At 35.8% G+C, this 22,098-nt stretch overlaps 1 protein-coding gene and 1 long non-coding RNA gene across 6 annotated transcripts in view; both read left to right on the forward strand.

Moving 5' to 3' along the window:
- The window catches only part of ZDHHC14 (zinc finger DHHC-type palmitoyltransferase 14), a 105,714-nt gene that overhangs the window by 63,589 nt on the left and 20,027 nt on the right, over positions 1-22,098 (forward strand). For all 5 annotated transcript variants that reach the window (XR_004749083.1, XM_035320147.1, XM_035320149.1 and 2 more), the window contains exons 3-5: positions 5,231-5,389; positions 17,817-17,954; positions 21,549-21,597. Coding sequence is in view for 4 of the 5 variants with exons in the window: in XM_035320147.1 (XP_035176038.1) it covers positions 5,231-5,389; positions 17,817-17,954; positions 21,549-21,597 (346 nt within the window). In the remaining variant the exon portion in view is untranslated. The remainder of the gene's footprint in view (positions 1-5,230; positions 5,390-17,816; positions 17,955-21,548; positions 21,598-22,098) is intronic.
- Positions 5,396-12,544, forward strand: LOC118163505. Its single transcript, XR_004749085.1, has 3 exons — positions 5,396-7,138; positions 7,948-7,950; positions 12,530-12,544. It is a non-coding gene; the product is annotated as an uncharacterized LOC118163505 (long non-coding RNA).

Consider the following 22,098-nt stretch of genomic DNA (forward strand, 5'->3'; position numbering starts at 1 on the left):
ATTGAGGAGCCCTGCTATACCCTCATTGCTCTCCATAACCTACAGCTTAGCGACTTCTGAAGTTAAGGGTTGTATATATGTATATTTTTATAAGGTTTTGTTCTTTATTAATTTGTCTTTCTTTTTTTCTGAAGCTGATGAAACTTGGAATGCTATTTAGATTTTGAGTTTGCAAGTTAGACAAGAAGTACTGCTGCTTCTTTTTAAGTGCTGCCTGATTATTTCATTTGACACCAAGTAATTCTTTTCCTGACATTGAACAGTTGCTCCCATGCTTTATCTTTTTTTATTTTATGTCTTCAATAAGTCATCTCTTCTCAAGCCTGAGAATGCATTATTTGTGTAATCTTCTCTGGTATGAAAGCTGTTCCACTCATTTGATCTTCTTTTCCAGTTTTTCTCTGTTTTAGATCAATTGCTTCTATATCATTTTAAGGTGGAGGAAGCAGGATTCTGCAAGTCTTCAATATAAAGAAGCATTGTGCATTAGTATATCACCAGCCCATGATATTTTCTACCTTTCATTGCTTTTTAACCATACTTGAGTTTGAGCTGCCTTTCTGTTGTAATGGCCACAGTAATTCCAAGATACGTTTTGGAAGGTTCCATGACTGTTTTGCAGGCTGTTTATAGCATAATAAATAGGCTTGTTTTGTTCTGTGTGCATTACATTACATTATCAACACTGAGATTCACTAATCTTTATCACTTGGAATTTCATAACCTCTTTGCAGCTATAATTTTTGTCTCTTGTGGTTCACTTAGTGTGGAGTGGTCTTCAAAAATTGAACAAATGTTTCTAGGATAATATACTTCCAAATATAAAGGTGTAAAAGAATAACCAAACTCATCAGAATGGGTTTTACAGGTGGGAAATCATTTGTACATTTGATGCATATAAGGTTTAACAATTCTTCTAAAACATTTGTATTTATTTGCATTGGATGAGTGATGCAGATAAATAAAAAGATGGCCACTTTAATTTTTCCTTCCAGCATTAAAAAAGGCCCCTATATAACAAAGAAATACTTTGGAATTTTCTTCAGGGTAACTGTCTTTAACTTATGTGTTTCCTCATAATTTATTCTGTAGAAGCAGTTCAGTTTCTGCTCACTTTCTTTCTTGTCCTTCCAAAAGCCCCAAACTCAGTATGTTAGCTACATCACCATGCCATCTCTGAGGGTTCCTTTTGTTTTGTCTCTCTAATTTTCATTGATGCTTAAGACTGCATTTGAGACTTCTCCGCAGTTTCCCCTCCTGTCTTTCATTTGTTTTGAAATGCACAGTCTGATTTCCTTAGAGCCTCATAAAATTAAATCTGTGTGGCCACCACAACATAGGCATTTCAGAGAATTACACAATAGCCTAAAGAAATACTGCTTATGAGTGCAACTTGCTTATGTTTTCCCCTTTTTCCCAAGATGGGATACCAGCCTAACTGTCATACCTGATACTGCATGTTCTAAACAGCATTCATAAAATAAATCTAATAAAACTATACCGTGCATCAAGTCAGTCTTTCGGAAAGCTTTTGCACTCAATGCTTCTTTCCCCCGGCAAATCACTGAAGATTACATTTACTTCTGGGAGTGAGAATACATTTTACATACTTTTAGGCCAAAAGAAGATGATGCAGTGCAACTCTTCAGAAAATAACGTGTAACGTTTTCCAAAGTCAAGGCAGTAAGTCTTTTATCTAAAGTCAGGAACAGTACTTGGTCGGTGTTTCTTGTTGCCTATCAGATGAAGAGTTATGTGAAGAATGCAGTTAGCAGCTGCTAGTGGCTGTCTAAGCCAGGTTCCCAGTATTATCCCTGAGATTACTGGCTGGAAACAGACAAATGTTATTTAAGTTCTTTTCACTTTATAAAATGACCCTTCCTCTTGAGCCCCCAGTTGTTGAGTACGTAGCTTAAATTTAAGTGGTTCAACACAGAAGACATTTCTTCTGTGGAAGAAATTTATATTTTTGCAGGAGGAAATTTATATTTTTGCAGATTTTTGTTTTGTTGTTGTTCTTCAAATGTCGTAGGTCATACCTGAAGGTTTTTCATTGAGTTCTGTTTTCCTCAGCAGGAAACATTACAAGTATTCATAGTTACTAATTTTTCTAATGATTGAAGATTGACACTTTAAAGTGACATTGTCACTTGAAATTGTCACTTTAAAGTTGATGGCAAACCTTGCATGATATGGTCATGGGCACGTTTGTATCAAGAAAACATGGAGAGACCTTCTAGAGTGTGTGTGTGTTCTTAAGATCTTAGGAAAATTGACCAAAATAGCAAATGTTTGAGTGGAAGGATCCAGTATGTATACAAAATTCCAGCTTCTGTCTCTCATCTGAACAGCACCTCACATTAGTAATCAGTATTGTAATTTGAGAGAACTACGTGGAGTATGTTATGTTAGAAGATTGTGGGACTGCTGTCTCTCTGTTAATAAACAGAATGGCTGAGTGTTTCAGGTTTGATTATGCAATTAAGGATTGTGAGGAAAATTCTGACTCCATGGAAAATCAGCAAGACTGTTTTCATTAATTTAATTTGCATCAGCTTTTGCACTTAGATTTTCAGATTTTGCCTCCGTTAGAGAGCTGGGATTGGCTGTCTCTGTGAACTTGAACTTCATGGCACAGGTTAGGAAGAAAATCCTCTTAGAAAACCAGCATTGTAAGTGTAACAGGCTGGCCAGTAGTCTCCCTTTTGCACCAGAGGAAAGGAAAGTTGCCTTTGAGATTCTGCCAGAGCACATTTTAAAATAAAGTAAATACACGGGACTTTCTGAACTTCTGAAACTGTTTTTTTTTTTTCAGTTGCTGTGGATTTTTTATGAATGTTTCAAGAGGGGGAAAAAGTGAATTCACCTAGACTGTGATTTGAAAGTCATTTCCAAGTAACATTTTCTGAGAGAAAAAAAAAAAAAAAAAGTGTTATTTCACAAAATTAAGTGCATTGGCATTTCTAAACTGTATTGAAAGCTGCAATTGTATACCTTGGTTTGACTATAAGTATCAAATGGAAAACACTGGTTTATTAATGAACTAGTAGTCAAGAACATGTTCGGATGAAAAGCTAACTAGGGCTAATGACTTACATTTGTGTTCACAACTTAGTAGACCATCTTGACCCTTATGGTCAGAAATGGACATAACCCTGTGTTTTATAAGGTCCGTGGACTTATGTAAAGCCTAACAGGTATTACAGGCCTGCTTGTGATGATATCACTGAAGGTACAGCATATGGAAGCATATTTATCTTTTACAGTGATAGCAACTAAGATCAGCAATAGAGGATTTTCATAATCACAACTTTTGACAGTTTTCTCCCCTAAAAAGTATTATATTGTCTCATGTGGACTAGTACTCCTCCTACAAGTTATTTCACCATTTCACAAAGCATATAACTTGTTCTACAGAGAAAAAATACTCTCTGTAAATATGAAAGATTTTCTTTAAACGTAACTCCACAATTATAAGAAATTCTTCCCTGTTTTCCCTGTGTCTCTGCAAAGCTTTATACAGTATAAGTGCAGGTATGCTACACCCTCAAAAGAATGTCTTTTCAGCTTAGTTCTGAATAAGAAAACAAAAGCAAAAGTTACTTAAACCAATGTGTAGTAAGGGCAAATTGTATGCATGGAAAAAAATGGTTCTCAGTGTAACCTGAAGAAATGAAATGATTCCTATTGACGTGATCAAATTCATGTATCTGCTTAGAGTGCTTTAAAATCAGTCATTTAACTAAGTTTGTTATAAGCAGCATAAGCATAAAAAAGCTAGGTAACTTAAGATAATGTCCATATTGCACATTAGCAACTTTTATTGTAGAGATGCACTTCGACATGTAGCTACACTAGTAGCTTACAGTGCAATACCTGTTAAATGATATATACTGTGGCAAGTACTACTGGCCTTGAGGTCAAAATCAGTATTATTGATTGTTTGGGAAGCCACACAGCCACCTCTGCTTCCATGTGCAGATCATAGGACCTGGCTCAGCATCCCAGCAACAGAGCAGGGACTGACTGGTTCAGATCCAACAGGATCCGCATACCTCAGCAGGGTCTCAGCAGCTGTTTCTTCAGTACCCACCACTTCTTTCCCCTCAGGAATGCTTCATACGCAGTTCACATATATGCACCTTCTCCATGCACCTTCTCCATGCACCAAGTTTTCTGAAGCCCAGTTGTTTCAGTGGTCAAATTCACAGTGGCATCCCACAGATACTTCTATTGATGCATGCTTACCGAATGGGTGAGCAGGTTGGGACACGTTAAAGCAGCTGTGCGGGTGACCCTGACTTTGCAATGCAGTTTCAGTCACGTAGTGGAAAATAATTGTCTTTGTTTTCCAATTGGTTTTACTGTTCTTCCTGTCTGGAAGTAATTGTTTTGTCACTTCTGTGGTCTTATATGCTTGTGATTGTACAAGAACTGGTCTATGGAGAAAAAGGTACTGTTATACATGTTCACCTTTCACAGCATAGCTCAGCTTGGGAGCATTTAAAGGACAGAACTGAACTTCTTTGATGTAGCCTAATTAGTCCTTTAGTTACTGGAAAAACGAATGCTGATGCCCTAAAATCAAAAAGAAAGCCCAAACCCCACCACTTTTACCACTTGAGCTGGTTGGAAACTTTTTAATGAGGAAAAACAAACAAACAAAACACCTTCAAAATGTATAAAAGTAAAATTGGGGGGTAGATTTTAAATTTCAGAAAAGCAAGATCTATGAGTGTGCTCCGTTGTAAATAATGTAAATAATTTCTTGCTGGCCAGTCCACTCTCAGTTTTCAGAGATGAATTGGAGCAAACTTATCTTTCAAGGTCAAACTAAATTAAGTCTTTTGGAAAAACATCTATTTCCAACCATCCTGTACCAATAGCCATAGTTGTCTGTAATTTATTCTTCATGAACTACTAGGGGATGTGACAGCATAGAAATTTGGTGATCTAGGTAGCTTTCAGCTTTTGAGACTTGGATGTGAGTGTTTCCTTTTTTCTCTTTATTTCAAATTAGTTGGTTATGGATGCTGTTTGTAATCATCTCTTTGTTATCTGTAAAAGTTCTTATTTTAGGAGAATGAGAAGGAAAAAAAAATGTAGTTTAAGTCTATTAATATGGAGTTCATATAAATTTGAGACTTGCTATAGACTGTCATCAAGGCTGATTATGTGTATACAGCATAGTTTGTGTGCAAAACTTAATGTGTTGCATTTCCATGTTTAGATATTGCAAATGGCTCCAGTTCAGGAGGATACCGCCCCCCTCCCAGAACAAAAGAAGTGATCATCAATGGACAGACAGTGAAATTAAAATACTGTTTTACTTGCAAGATTTTCCGCCCACCTCGTGCCTCACATTGCAGCCTTTGTGATAACTGCGTAGGTGAGTAAAAAAAAAAAAAAAAAAAAAGATATGGCATATGTTCGACTTAGTTGCTTATATGTTTTGAATACCTTCAATATTAGAGAGAAAAGAAGCGATCTGAGTTAGTGACAAAATTACTCATGAGGTCACTTGCTGTGTTCATCCTTTTTGCTACGAGCTCTGTTAAACGGTAAGAGCATGAGAGGAGGCAGAGGAGGAGGACAACTTTCCAGTGCTGAGGGAAATTAGTTTTGCATGAGTCTCAGGATTGTTTCCTTCCCCAGACTAAACTGCAGACGAGGAGCTGCTTCTCCCTTTAATTTACAACCAACTCTGCAAGGCATAGTTCAAATGGTTAGGGTTGCACTCTGACCAGAACACACACCATAGGTAAATCCTACCTTTGAACAGTTTTAAGACTAGAAATATTGAAGTCAGAATCCGTATGAAATTACTGGACAAGTGTGCTATGTAGAGAGTAAATAGATGATGTCAGGACCTAAGGATATTTTGTAATGTTAGGGGCTTTTTCTCCTTATGAACACCTTGTCTTTTTCATGACTGTTTCTTTGGAGGGCAGGCAAGGTGATTAAGATATGCTTGGATTTAAAAGCAAACTAAAAAAAAAAACAAAAAAAAAAAAAAAAAAAAACCACCAATCAAATCTGAGTAGTTTTCTAGTTAATTAGATCCCATTTAGAGTTTAGTGCAGCTGATTAGCACGCCGTTGAGCCTGGATCTTATGCATTCAAGAAAATAATGTAGCAAGATGTCTCCAGCTGAGAGATGTAATTGCAGCATTCAGCAGTGATATTTTTAGATATAAAGTAGTCACTGGAAGAATCACAGTTTCGTATGTAGATGATATTCATGGAGTGAGTACGCTTACATGAGAGCAAGAAGTGTAGCCTTTTGGCCTTGTGCCATCAATTGGTATCTGTAGATGGTTCCATCAGTAAATAAGTGTTGCTGCTGTTAGGGTTTTGTAAGTGTTGTAAAAGCTGTTGAATGTGGCAAGGAGGGATGCTTATGAATTGCAGTTGATGCCTCTTTAGGAAAGTATCATACCAAATGTGTAACCTGGATATTACAGTGTGGTGGTGTTGCTTAATAAAACAGACAACATGAAAATGCAGCTGTTGGCTACTGCAGTAAATAAATGCTATTGTCCTCATCAAGAGAGTCCATCATAAATAAGAGCAACCCTCCCAGGCATACCTATTTTAAGATAACATTTTGGCTATTTCAATAAACGAACAACGACTTTCTCCACAGGTTATGTGCAATCTGATTGTGTCCTTTTGATATTAAATTTTGTAGTCTACTCTAAGAAATAATTGGTGATGGGGGGGGAAACAGCTTAAAACATTTTCTATTTTCTGATTTTTATCTGTATCGAAGCAACAGCTGTGAATTTGTATGAATAAATATATATCAGAAAAGAGGCTGAGCCAAATGACTCACCTATGTGATAACTGTATCCAACAGAATTAGATTTTTCTACTCATTAAATAGGTGAGATGATTGCAATTTGTTCTTACACAATTTTGATTTAAAGCTTTTTTTTTTTTTTAATAATTCATTTATTGGAATGAATTTCCTGTGTTTTTTTCTCATCAGCTTTTATAATGCGAATTATGATAAACTGTGACTTTTCAGGGTATATTACATAGTACTTCGTTTCCTGTCTACGTGCAGGCATTTGTCATCCAAATGTTCATGTGCATTTAATGCAATAAGTGAAATCTATAAGTATTTGTAATAGATGTCAAAAGAATTGGATTGCTCACATTCTTTGGAAGACTAACAATGCAAGAGTGTACAGTTACTCAGAATATATGTTATGTGGTTTGCTTCCGTTTTGAAGAATCAGCATTGTCTATATGATAATGCTTTTATTTAATTTTACTTGAACGTATCTTACAATAGGTGTGAGTATTCTTCTGTCACTATAATTTGCTAGTTCCTTAATTAAACCAGTGCAAAAATACTGCTTCACACATCGACGGACACTTGAGTAACTTATGTTTGCAACCCACTACCAATATGCTTACGCATTCCTTTTTACCTCGTTGCTAGTTCCTGACACTTTTGCTGAATAATAATTAACTACAGGATGTGTGATAAAGGAATGGAGTCTTTCTTCAAACCAGCACTCATTACACAGAAAAAAACAACTTACTACCTTTCCCTAAAGGTGTTTTATAATACTGGACAAATTAATGCAGCGTGACAGAAAGGTTTTCATTCAGTATTTTCTGTTGATGCTTTTTTCCTGTAAGGAATCCTTAGCAGTGTTTTTAACATGTGAGTACCTGCAAAACTAATTCATGTTCTTCCCCCATTATTAGTAGTATCACCTTTCCAGTAAGTCTATCTGTTACTCCTTGGCACTGTTTCTGATTTCCATTGTATCACGCATATGTAACCCTTATTAGCTTATTTACACAAAAATAATGTATTTTTAAAAACTACCTAATTAGAGTTGAACATATAGTACCAATTTCAAACTCCTTTAGTTTTACAACGTTTTCATAGTAGTATCTAGAAAAATCTGGATTTTCATACAAATGCAGTTTGTTGCATTTGTATGTAATACCTTCAAAAACTTGGTCAGTTTCCCTCATTCAGACATCTTGGATGTATTTCCTGAATTGCTTTTTTTTAACTGCCTTTATGAATGGCAGTTGGAAGTTAGCCCCTCAAGGGCTTTCTGTGTACAATATGTAGCTTAAAACTTATAAGCAAATATAAAATAATGTACATACAAACACAAGAGCTAAAGGAGGGAAGAAAAAAAAAAAAAAAAGGAATAACCCCAGCAATCAACTTCTCAGCTTGGGCTAGTTATTGCTCAGTTTTGACAACTGAATTTTGATGCTTTATCTGATGCTATTAAAAATCCAATTGTTAGGTTTGTTTCTGAAATTACTTTTTCATTATATTTTTGGTCATTTCAACATAAACTTTCTTTTTTGATAAATAATTTTAGATTTCTTTAATTTTATTTTTATAATAAAAGCTGAACAAGAGGCAGTTGACAGTTTCCAAACTATTTCCCCAAATATAGTATGGAATGACTAAGCAAATCCAGTGACTGATGATAAGCAAGCAGTAACTCAACTTAGTCCAAAAAACTAGTTGTCTAAAGCTTTCTTTGTATTCACATGCCACAGTTTTGCCCATCAAGCAAAGTAACTGGCTTAGACCAAGGCAAAAATCCAGTATGTTAGAAGACAAGGACCACCATTTATATTTTTCAAAGAGAATTTGTCCTTTTTATTTATTTATTTATTTATTTTTAAAAAGTGTATGTTGTAAATTTGTATATGGTTCATAGATAAAGCTAGCTTCTCTTGTCAGGTTCCACTGTGTTTCTTTCAATGAAGGTGACTTTTTCCAGAGATGATTGAAAGCTCAAATTTTTGAAGATGGCTTGTTTTTGAAATGTTTTCATTAGGATTACTAGGAAATCAGTTTGATTTTTCAGAGATCCATTATGAGCATGAGAATGGCATGCTAAGCTAGACCAAAGGTTTCAGCTGGTGCAGCAGCCTGCTTCCTGCCATGGCCAGAGTGGATCCCCAGGGAAGAACAGAAGAAGAGGGCAAGCATGCAGTGATACTTCCTGCAGAATATTCTCACGCTTTCAGAAATTTTCAAAATAGGCTTTTCCTGAGCATTGGAGGGTTAACACTTTGTTTTCTTGATGGATTTGAGGTAGCCTTCTTCATAAATCCTATCAATGGTTCTGTTTTTTGTAGGAAATAGGATTCTTCTCACTTGTAAGTTTGGTTGCTTTTCTAAAGATCCTAAACATAAAAACAAGTGTCAAGCTTTTACTAGGCTGACAGGGATCTGGGTTGTTTTTTTAAGATTTTGTTCTTACAGGTGAAGAGATTGGGTATTATGCAAAGACTTAAAGATATAGGCGAGTCTAGAAAATCTAAGTCTTTGAGCTTAGTTTCTTTTCTCTTTTGATTCCTTTAACCATATATTATACAGTTAGCATAGAGTATTAATTATTTTATATCCAGCTGTAAAATTATGTATGCTACTTTCTGGGGGCGTTGATGAAAAGGAAATATTGTTTCAGATTTTCATTAGCTTGGGTTTCTCTTAGAAGCTAGACATTACAGTGGGGAGCATGCCAGGGAAAAAAAGAAGCTAGATCCTTGGGAGCAGTGAGAAACAAAGTCGAACTTTTTTACTTGAGGTCAAAATATAATAAAACTGCTTGTCCTTTAATAATCAAAACCATATTTGAATATATGAGGATATATGTCAATGGTAAAGATATTATCCTTTTTAACCCAATATTGGAAAGCTAAAAGTGAGTTGTATTACTAAGGTTCTTAAACATACAAAGGAGTATTTGATTAAAAACTAGTAAAATATAGTACAGGTTGGTCTAGCACATTGAGGATGTTTTAGTGGTTTTGTTGATCAGAATCAATGAGCTGTTGAGGAAGACAAAGCAGTGGATTACATAAGCAAGAACACATGGTTTCTGTTTAAAAAACAAAACCAGAAAATATGCTATATTAGAAGCAAATAGACACCCCCTTTCTGGTTAAATCATTGCTTCCCTAAAGCATTTTGACTAGGCAGTTGTAGCCATAGTCTTGTTTCTGATCCTGGCTGGATTACATCGATGTATTGTTTTGAAAATACTGTGTGTCATGTACTTAGCAGTATGCCAAACAGCAGATTCTGGATAAAAATCAGTGTTCTAAAAAGTAGTTTCTCTGGTTAAGCACCAATGCTGTAAATTTATTTTCTTCAAATAGGGAATTATTGATTAAAAACGTATATAACATCTAACACACACAACGCAAGACATAGAATAAGCAGTGGGTCCTGGGAGCAGCTCTTCCCAGACATGATTCCAGACACCACCGTGCCTGGAAAACACTAGTTTCTTCAAAAGCAGGCTGAGGGGTGGCGTTGTAAGGTTTTGTTTTTTTTATAACACTGACACTGTGTCTGAGAGTAATTTGCCCAAGCTTTCCTGGTCCTTTATAACCCATGTACATTTACTTGATGTCAGGGCTTCATTTTGCTTGGGTTTAATTCCATTTTATAGCACTCTTCCTTCGTTCCCTTATTATCAGCTCTTTTTGCTGTCAAAGCCTTTTCATGACCTTTGCTTATTTCTTTTCCTACATTTTCTGTGTTTAGATCAAGCTATGAAGTACTGCTATGAAAAGAGCATAATTTTCACTTCATTAAGGGGCCTGATTTTTGAACCTGTTAAGCCTTAGCTCCAGGTCTCTTGAAAAGTGACTCTTTAGCTCAGCTGTTAAAACTACAAGGTTAGCTGCTATGTCCTTTTTTTCTTTTTCGCTCCCCCTCTTTAGTTTTCTCTCCAGTTTTCACAGGTGAGAATTGGCTATGGCTCTTTTTGTTGAAGGTGTGCGACCTTTTTGGGGCACCGAAGAGGCTGCCAGATGGAGCACACAGCAGCATTTCCAGGCATTGTATATTATTTGTTTATGATTGTGCCATCTATATACCAGATGTACCTTAGAAGTTCAGGGAGCGTGGTATGTGTGTCAAAGAGATCTTATTTATTTATTTATTAAGTTTAGGCCAAAGCACTGGGCACAAAGTCTCTTTAAAACATGGAATGGTGTCTAAGGTTACTTCAGAGAAATATTATAGCTAAGGTGTTGGTCTGCATATGGACAAAAGAGCAGAGATTATCAAAATCCATGAGTATGTAAATGATGCTGTAAATCTCAGAAGTCAGAGTAGAGACTTCTGAGAAGAAAAAAAAAGAGAGAAAAATAACTAGGAAAAAATACAAAAGAATATTAAAACTGAAATAAATAACCAATATTTACATTTGGTGCAATAACATTTTGAAAGATGGTTAAGGAATTAGGAGGTAAGTACAAGGCAGTGGTAGAAGTGTGTAAAAGAAAAAAAAATGCTTTTCAGTGGAATAAAAGAGGAATAAAGCCATGAACTTTGTGGAGGTTGATGCATGGATACTACACTTACCTTAGGAATTAGTTGGTTTTTTTTTTGAGCTCTCATCCTTCATGATTTGGGTGTGTGTCTCGCAATTTTATGGCTCCTAATGTGTTATATTTATGTGTAACATACCATATTTACAAAAGTATGTATACAAGGAGAAGATGGTTAAGCAGTGAGGTCTTTCGCTGTGCACTCATTCTACACTGCTGCTGCTGCCTTTGAAAATGTCACCATTAGTGTGCTTGCAGTCAACAGGATTTATTGTTAATTAGTCAACATTGATTATTGGAAGTAACAGTGAAGTGGGCTATGTGACAGTATGGTTTAATTACTGTGAGCATGCTAAGGCAATGTTTGGATGTTTTCCTAATAAATCATTATTTTTTTTATTAACAGAATTAAGTGTGTTTATTTTCTTTTTTGTGAGTAACGTTAGTCTGCCACTATTGAAGTTGATTAGAGTGGAAAAAGTTGACATTGCAACTGATTTTCTTAAAAATCCACCCAAATAGCTTTGATTTCTAGGCTAGTGCTTACACAGTTGTTAGAGTAAAATGTGTTGAGTATCCCTTACATTTGCATTTCTGAAAGACTTTTTGGTATAAATAGCCTTGCACATTATTAATTTATTTCATTAATTAAGGAGGCCTGTTTTTCACAATGTTACATTGCTGTTTCGCTTTGTTTCACTTTGTAGAGATCGGTTTAGTGTCTAGAAAATAATCTGGAGTAAACCTTTGGTGCATATTTCCTGAGTGTAAACTTGAGGCCAGGAGGTTCCCTCTGTTCCATTTTGTTTTCTTGGGGTGTTTTGGTTGGGGATCAGAATGCAAAAGTATTAAAGCTTGGTGGTTTAAGGGATCTATTGTGCATTGTCCCTAGCAGATGTTCTAAAATAACATCAGTGTGCATGTAAATGTAACTTGCAGTCAGTCTTCTGTTATTCACTTCAACATGAATTTCTAATCCAATTTCATCTGAAGTAACAGCAAAGGCATTGTTAGGAGAATGACAGTCTCACAGGTGAATGTTGTACATATTAAGCGATGCAAAATGCTGTTGCCAGTTGATAGCAGGTCCCATCAGTCTTTTTAATATAAATAATTTTCTTATGAGTAAAGACTTTTAAGTCAATGGAATGAAACAGCTCATCTAAGGATAGTTTTTATGAATAAGCTATGAAGAATGGATACAAGACTCGTTATTAGTTATGTTAAACTGACTGTAAAGGCTTTAATGCCATGGTTCTATTTGGTTTTGTGCATGCGTACATGATTCAGGCTGTTGGGATTGAATTACTGTATCTTAGAAGGAAAAAATACTTTTTGTAATTAAAAACAACTCATTTGTGTTCCTTAGCATTTCAAGAGCAACTAACTTCTGAAAATAGTCTTTGTCATACAAAACACAAAGTCAAGAAGCATAAATAGATGTGGTCATATCATGACATCACAGTTCTACAAAGAGCTTTAATTGTCATTATAATAAATATGTGCAGATGTGTTGATATCTCTGCATAATTGCTCAGTGTGCATCCAGAACAAAGGATCTTGTGGTCCTATCTTGTCCTGCTACTATCAAAAGTAATTTCAATTAGAGCTGTCTTGGTTACTTGAGCTGGAATGTGAGTTTGACTGTCACAAAATTTGAATAGCGGGCTGTTGACTCTTCCCCATCCTAGGGTGCATGTTTTCATGTGCTAAACAAAGCACGGTAAACATTCAGTGAATGCCTTACGCTTGTGTCTTTGCTATGCAATGCTTTAATTGAATGAGATGGGGGAATTGCCAAGTGAATTCTGACTTGTGCTCACTGGAATCTGCAATTTAGTGTGACCTGGATGGTTTTGTACCTGTAGACCTTTTGTCTTCCTTAGACCTGCCTTTGCATTAAGCTTTAGAAAACATATGTTGGTGTGCAGGGATCCAGTCGAGCAAAGGCAAAAGGAAATAGTTCATAAATAATAATAAACGTTTCTGAAATCACAATGCCTCCAGACAACAAAAGCTGCAAGCTGAAGGACTAGGCTGGCCTGTAAAATTTCTGTGTAAAAACACTTTTTTTGTTCTTGGTAAGTTAGAAAGCTTTTATTGATTGCTTTGAAAGAAGGAAGAAAGCTTTAAAATCATTTTGTACATGGTTTCCTGGAGCTCAGGGATTGAAAAGTGGAAGCTGAGCATTTAAGGACTTAAGGAGTCTCCATGCTGTGCTGTGGAGAAGCAGAGGTTTGGCTCTTTGCTTCTGAGCATCAACGAACAAGCTTCCACGTGGCTTCTAAAGGAAACGCTCTGTGGCTATAAGGCCCAAACTGTCCATTGCTTATTAAAATGGGAGATGTTACCATTTTTGGTTTTATCTGTGATATTCAGCAGTTAATGTTTCTTAAGCAAGTTATCAGATCTAAACATTTCAGGGAAGTTAAAAAGTGAGAGAAGTGTCTAAAGCATGATGTAACTTGTGTGTTCTTCTATGGGGTCCCAGTCCCATATATCACTGGGTGAGTTTTAATGAGACCACTGGGTCATGCCGACAGCTCACCGCTTCTAGGGCAACATCATCTGAACTTCTCCGTTTTTTGCCCTCTCATGTGATTCTCGCCTTTGTGCCCATTCATACAGCCCTTAGTAAGACAGCCGCTGGTAAGCCAGTTTTACTCACCGAGCAACCAACAAAATAATTTCCTTTTTTTCTTTCCTGCCAGTTCGGTGAACTGAGCTGACTCAGCAACAGCTTAGACAATGAAAGAAGGAAGTGGGATGAGGTGATGGGAAGGGCAGCACAGGACCGCCTCTTTCACTACTACTGAGCTTTTAGCTTGGCTCAGTTATCCTGTGAGGCCTCACGCTTGGGCTTTGGTTACGAAGGTGCTGGTTAGCTTAAGTAGTAAGCCAAATTCCAAGTTAGATCACTTAGGACAAACTGGTAAAATAAAGTTGCTTTTGGAGGTTTGCTGACATCTCTTGAGGTTTCTTACGTCTTTGATTTTCTGTGGTCTTTACAGCAGCACTTTTAGTCTCCATTTACCTGTCTCCTTTTTTCATCTTATAAATTGTTCACACATTTTTTCAGTCTCTTTTGTTTACATCTGCTTTTGTTCTCAGATGCTGAAATTAAAACTGAATTAATTAAAACTGAATTTCACCTGCAGTCCTGGCAAGTGTTAACCAGTAGTAAGGTTAATGTTAGAGCTGAGCTGAATTAACACTGAGCTGCTTCAGAAAGGGTCATCCCTTCTTCGGCGGTGTGTTCGGTCTTCTTCACTTGGGACAGCTTCGGTGTTTGTCTGATACTGTGATGAGCTGGTTTGAAGCTAAAGAACAGAAAATTAACCCTAGTTTTAAGTTAGTCTGACATTGTGAACCAGCCCCCCACAAGGTAAAACGTGCACCAGTCTATGGAAGGAGAACACACGGACAAGTGATGGTTCACAGAAGAGGAGAAGCAGGACTGTCTTTTTCAGTAGTTCTCCGTTAGGTTGTTATGGCTGTAACACCATACCGCATCCAGCAGATACCTGGATTATTCGCTTAAAATTGAGTGCACAATGATGATCTGTCAAAGCTTCTTTGTTCCTGAGATGCTTCTATAGACAAGCTCCAGACCTTGTAGCTCCTTCTTTCCTCATTGAATATACTTTCAACCAGCAAGAGCTTGTATTAGCAGTATTTTGATTTTTTTCATTTGCTGCAAAGATTTTTACATTAAGTTTGGCATAAGTGTATAAATACAGCAACTATGCCAGGATACTTTATAAATTCAAACCAAAACCACAGCCATCACCTCCAAACAGCCCATGATTCTTAATAACATGAATCAGTTGTATTTATATTTGTCCTGCATTTTTGGTTCACAAGGGCCAGAATCCCCAGCTTCTCTCAGCATTGGTATTTTTCTCATTTCTCGATGAAGGTGCATCTTAATTTTTGTTACTAAAAATTAATGATAATTTTTAGCATTGTCCATTACCAAAGGCAAAAGCTTCCTTTTCCAAATTGTTTGTTCAGTTTGCAGGCTTCTGGAGGGGAACTTGATGATACTTCATTTCTTCATTGATACTTATTAAGTTAGTTCTTTTTGCAAGGAAGAAGAAAGAGCTCTAGTCTTAAGAGAGTTTATATTTCTCAACAGTGCTAGGAGTTTCTGCTTAGTGTGCGTCTGCTCATTTTGCCAGGATTGGCTGTTTTCTAATCCCTTGCTATTTAAGATACTATTTTGTGGCATTATAGCATAAATGTCACATCCCTTTGTATTTTATGACTGTCTGGGAAAAATGAGGCCTGGTTTATTCATAACTCACATAAATCCTCTAGTACTTCTCTTTCTTTGTTAGGCTTGTTTCACATTTAGCGCTGTAGCGATGTTTTTTTCAACTAGCCTTTTCTGTCCATTTCTGCTTTATAAATACACTAGGTAGTTACTTGGCTTCACAATTTAAGCAAGGTATTTACTGAGCAATCAGAGCCTTTCAGCTTACCAAAAAAGTTTGAAGATGGAAATAGAGAGGAGGGTCAAGTAAGTTAAAATAAGTCTCTGTTAAGAAGTATATGTTGATGTGTATGTACCTGCATATAGGTGTGTGTATTCACATATGTGTGTGCTTGTATGTGTGCATTTATCTGCATGTATCAAGCACATACATATATTTAAATATTGTTTCACAGCCAGAAACTGAGCGTTCTGTCAGTAGAATTTGTTGATTTCTACTGTGTGAGCATAGAAGAGAATTAATGTGAATGTATGGAATTAATTTTCTAAAGACATGTCATGATTTTTTTTTTTTCCTGAAGCACTAGGGTGCAAAAATACCCTGGGATTATACTTTTTAGAAGTCTCTATAACTGTATTTTACTTTGTAGTATTATTTGCTCATGTGTTATGTTAGGTACTCATTAAATGAAGTTAAGTGTTTATTAGACAATAAGGACTCATTCAGAAGCTCAAATGTAAAAATCAGCGCTATTGAAATATAGCGGCTACTTATTTTGGAAATAACAGTGTATTCCACTGAATAAATTGCCAACTCTTTTAGATATTGGAGGTATTTAGTTCTTGGTATTCTTAGCAGTCTCTCTAAATCAAAGTGTTTCTGAAGCCTTATCCTAAGTAAGTTCAGCAACTTCACCTTGAATAGCCCCATTGGAATTTGAAACAGATTTATGGCAGAAACATGTGGTCTAAACATCTGTTACACAAAACCATTAAAAAACCTGAAAGTCTGGTGAACTCAGAAATCTGTTGTGCCTCTTGTTTTGATTTTTTTTTTTTTTCTAAATGGAGATAATCCTAAATACATCCTTCAAGGAAAACCTCCCATGTAGGTCTTTAACATAAAGCCATAGTTAAAATAAACTGGTGTGTTTGAACAGATGTGCCTTTTTAACATAGAGCTTAAGGACTTCAAATTTATAGCTTGCCTTTCCTGTGCAATTACAAATAGTTTGATATTGTACGTCAATGGAAGCATAAAAGTCACAGAAAACAAAACAGGGTTTGGATGAGGATCAGAGGGTGAGAGTCAGTCGGCATAAGAGCATCTGTCATGTGTTATGATCTTGGATTTGATTAGAAATTAAAAATTCTGACATTATGGCAGTGTAATCTCTCCAGTTACGAAAGGCCCTTTTGTTTCCTGACAATGGCTCCATTTTCATTACCCAGTGTTTTGGGATGAGGAGGTTCCCGGCTGCCTGGAGCTGCAGGGCTCACTGGTCCCGCTGCTGTTTTCCAGCACCGGTGTTTGGGACGCATGATACTGAACTGCCCTGGCCTCCTCCTGTCCCCATTAGCCTCTCAGGGAAATAAAGGGAAAGGGTTCGGCTTAGTAAAGAAAAGTATAAGCAAATTTTACAAGGCTGCCTAAATCTTAATGCTTGAAAAATGGTTTGTGTAAATGGATTTACTGTTCTGAATGGTTCTGTAAGGCAGCGTCAACTCTGAGTTGAAAAAAAGGTGGTCTACAATGGAAAATACTTTGAGTAAAGCAATAAAAAAAAAGTGGGAGGGTGTGAATATTTCATATGTCATAATTAATGGATGGGATGGTAGTGGGCATAAAAGTCAGATGTCATCGTGACAGATGTAAATACAAAAACTAATTCTGAGTAGGAGAGTCACTGGAAGAAAATATCCTTGCTTTGAAAAAAATGCAATTGAATTGGTACTGCTCCATGTAACAGTGGATAAATACAAGCTTTTTGGTTTGACTGCACAATTTATCATAATAATGCTGCAAGTTTAATGGGCGCTCACCTCAGTCATACTTTAATTTATTTAAAAGCTATAAATTTTCATTAAAATATTCCTTTTTTCTTTTCTTTTTCCCTTCTAAGTAAGAATTTCTCTGGGGCTAGTAGCAAATGCCAAATAACTCGTGATTTTTAATAAAGTATTCAGCGAGCTTTTTTCCAAGTAAACAGCATTTTATTAATCGTTTTCCATTTTTTTCTTCTGCCTCTCATTTCAGAACGGTTTGATCACCACTGTCCCTGGGTAGGCAACTGTGTGGGGAAAAGAAACTACAGATTTTTTTATATGTTTATTTTATCTCTGTCCTTTCTGACAGTCTTTATATTTGCATTCGTTATCACCCACGTCATCCTTCGTAAGTATGCTGGTGAAATCAGATTACGTATGTAGCCATTTACTTGAGTTTTTTACTTTTAAGTTAATCTTTTGATCATTCAGGGTTTGTTTATTTATTTATTTATTTGCCTTTTCGCTGAAGCTTCACAACCCCTCCCAGTGACTCCCACTCTGGTCTGTAGCAGACCCTGGTCATGGTAGTCATTGATCTAGCACTGGCTTTACCTTAATAGTGCTAAGTTTCTGATCTTTTTTGTCCTTTTATAGGCAGTTTATTGGAAAAGCAGCATGTATACTGTATGTCTAATTATACAATTAGCATAGTTTTCCCAAGGAACTTTTTCTTTTTTAAGAGTATTCATAGGTCAGTTGTCATCCAAACAAAAAGGTAAACTACTAGAAACTAGTTTTGACCTATTTTACACTTCTTTGTTCACTGTTCAGTTTTACATCTTTCTCTACCCTATTTTTAACATGTTACTTTCATTTGCACGACATTCTGAGAATGACCAATTTATAATGGAGTGAATCAGATAAGCTATGGTTAGATGAATATACATGAGTTTGAGATTGATTTTTATTTGTATTCTGAATTTGGTTTAAAGAAGATATTTCCCAGACTTTTGGGTGTTCATTTTTGTTATTTTGTTTTTTGTTGTTGTTATTATTTTAACACATAACAAATTGTGTTAGCTCCTGTATGATGACGATCCAATTTGTGGTGATAGGTTACGAATTGTCATAAAAAGAAGTCCTTTTGTATATAGTAGGGGTTTTTAACACATTTTCATCAGGACACATTAAAATATTTCAATAATTATGTAGGATATTGCCTTGAACAGTATTTCTTTAGTCATTTTGGAAATGTGATCATTTCTTTATATTCTGTGTTACAATGCAAACCTGACAGAAGTAATAATTTTAGTTTATAACACATTTATAGAGCTAACTTGATAATGGCAGTATTTAGAGAACACTTTACTGAAAAATATACCAGATTATGTTTAATTTCCTAAATAATTTATGCTTCGAAGGGATGAAAGTTTATAGTTCAAAAAACACAACTACTACTCTTGTTCGTGCTTCACAAAAGAAGGGCAAAAGTACCGAGTGGCTCTCACACGGTTCAGAAATGTAGCGCTAGAGCTAGGGGCCGTGATTTTGGGGAGTCTGGATCAGCAAGCTGTTCTCACTGCTGGATAAGGCCTTTCTAATGTCAGTTTAAAGAGAAGAGGAAAAACTACCCTATTGTTTAAAAGGGAATAGTAATTATTGGAAAGAGAACACTTTCCATTAATACTCAAAATTTATTTGGGTATACATGTGCATGTATTTGCATACCTTTTACAGTTAAGGCATCATCATGTTTTTTGTCACCTTACTTTGCTAAAATTCAGCAGTTGAAAACAATTGGTCTGACAATATAAAGCTACTTTTGAAGCTTCCTTGAACCTACCTTGATTTCACAAAAACTACAATGCTTTTTTTCAGCATAAGAATTACCAATATTATGCCGATATTTCATATTTTGTATGTCATGTTGATTTATCTAGTGGATTTTAACTTCACAGCATCCATATCTAATTCTAAGTGCGAATTAGACAAAGATCAGAGAGATTAACTTTGCCTCTGTGTGGCTGAGAAGAACTTCAGCTTTGTATAGGTGTTAGAGGTAACATACAGTAAATGTTAAGTGCTAACTTGTCTAAGTGTATCAGCTGTAAAACATTCGCACTATGGAGGTTTATCTACCTTGGATGAGACAGCAAAAATCTCCCTAATTCTAAAGACTGTTTGGTCCTCAAAGGCAATGGGAGCAGGTATGAACTGTGAGTAGTTCCTTGATGTTAATTCATTTCAGCTTCAAGTTCAGCATTCAGATTTATCTGATATATTCTTGACTGTATCAAAAAAAAAAATCAGCCCGTATTGGGCTGAATGCCTTTGGACCATATCCTTTTGAGAAGGGGCTGAGGGATGCTTACAAAAGACTTAAAGGCATTTGTGTGGGTTTTTTTAATCTTTCCTAGTTCATCCTAATAGAGAAGTACCTTCTCTGACCTTGTTGATTACAGAGGAAACCTATTTTATTTTAAATATCTCTTGATATAGACAATTTGTTGAAATGTGTCATTTTTTTTTTTTTTAATAAGTCTTACATGCTGCCACTTCAATAATTTTTTGGTAAACCCATGTGGTAATGAGATATGAGATACAGCAAACTTCTTGTTTTCTGTGGCCTTATTTTCAAGACATCGTTTGCAAATTTGCCCTTTCCGGGTTTAAGAATCTTTGCACATAGTATTAGTAAAGATAATAAATAGACTTTGTATATCAGCTAATTTAAAGGTATTGTCTTGCAAGATTTTCTTCTGTCTCCCCAAGCTTAAAACGTTTTCAATACTAGTATGTCTTCAGTTTTTCATCTTTGTTTGAGGTATCAGTACTTCAGCTGTATGTTGGAGTCAGGAAAACTTCCCCTTCTGATACAATGGGAACTGCTTGTAAGAGTGTGACCAGCAGTAGGGAACAGAGATCACAGCTACCTGCTGCCATTGTCATTAAGGATCCTAAAAACAGTAAGAAGGTAGGGGAAAGTTCCTCTAGTCTTGTGCCTTGAGGCTAAGACCAGGTTATGAGAGTCTGAAAAGACTCAAAATACAAGGTAAGTAATGTTCCCTTTTTAATGGTAAACAGTAAAATTGACTGCACAGGTCAGATATCAGGATATACACAGACTTTTCTCTTTTGTTTGAAAGACATCTTGATTAATCAGGATTCTTCTCTCCTCAGACAAACTTTCAGATGGATTTAGCTAATGGGAAATAATTTCAACTTGATGCATTTATACAATTTAAATTGCACAGTAAAATGCAACAAGTATGTGTCTTATGTGACACTGAGTCAGTTTCTACAGATAAATTCACTTGCTGCATATATATCAGCCAGCAGTCAAATTGCCCTTTTTGATAAATATCTCATGGTTGTGGAACTGAATTCTGCATCTCCAGATCACTGGAGCATGCTGTTCTGGAGCCCTTTCAGCTAGTAGATATCTTTTATTTTTCAGAGGCAATTAGCATGTACTAAAAGGGAAAAAAAAAAAAAAAAAAACCTTCAACACAGGTGCAGTAGGAGCAGAAATATATTATAATCTGGAAAACTTTGGCTGTTTCCAGAATAAAGGAGCGAAAGCTGAGAATCTGGGTTTTTGGTGTAAATTTTCTAAGTCAAGAGGCTGCTTTTGAAAACTGGTGTTCCAGAATTAAAAAAAAAAAAAAAAAAGCTTACATTTTTTTGTTTCCATATTAGGTCTAAAAAGAACAGGGATAATCAGAAGTCTTGTTCAAAGGAAAGTATGCATGCATCAAATTGGTATTACTGAGAAAATATTCTGCAAATGTTAGACCTGATAACATACACAAGTATTTTTTGTTGTTTTTTTTTTTTTTTCTGATTTGTTTTTGCTGAATAACATAATCTTGGATTCACATTAGTAAACTCTATACTATGATTATTCAGTTGTTCTTCAAATACTGTGTATGCAATATGGTGAAAACAGCCTGTAGTCCAATTTCTTACTGAGTTGGTAATTTGGGTTCTGTTCCTACAGGTTCTCAACAAACAGGGTTCCTCAATGCCCTCAAGGACAGTCCTGCAAGATATCCTTTCACTGAAACAGGTTTTAGATCTTATTGTAAAGTAACATCTGAGATGTGTTTTTGTTTTGTTGATGTTGTTGGATATGTACATTTGGGATTTTATCAATTAATGATTTCATCACTTCTTGCACAACAGGATTTCTCACCACATGTTAGAGGTAGGAAAGGGACTAGTCTGGGTTTTTCTTACTCATCATCTTTTGCAAGCAGTACCCTTAACTGTAGTTTTCATGTGTGAGGGAAATACGTTCTGTGTATTTGTGATGGAATTCATGAATATATTTCACATTATGCCCATGCTGTGGTTTCATTTGAAATATCAAAAGATTCTTCTGCTCTTACAGTAAAAAATATCTGAAATGGCTGATTCTTGTCAGAATAGAAAAAATAGATTGTGAAACAACTGTCTCTGAAGAGTTCAGTTCCTAGAAGTATTTTTACATTGCCTTACTGTTTTTAGGGAAGTCACTTTCAAGAGTTAACTTCTGTTAAGTTACATAG

Source organism: Oxyura jamaicensis, chromosome 3, assembly GCF_011077185.1.
Source record: "Oxyura jamaicensis isolate SHBP4307 breed ruddy duck chromosome 3, BPBGC_Ojam_1.0, whole genome shotgun sequence".
Taxonomy (NCBI): domain Eukaryota; kingdom Metazoa; phylum Chordata; class Aves; order Anseriformes; family Anatidae; genus Oxyura; species Oxyura jamaicensis.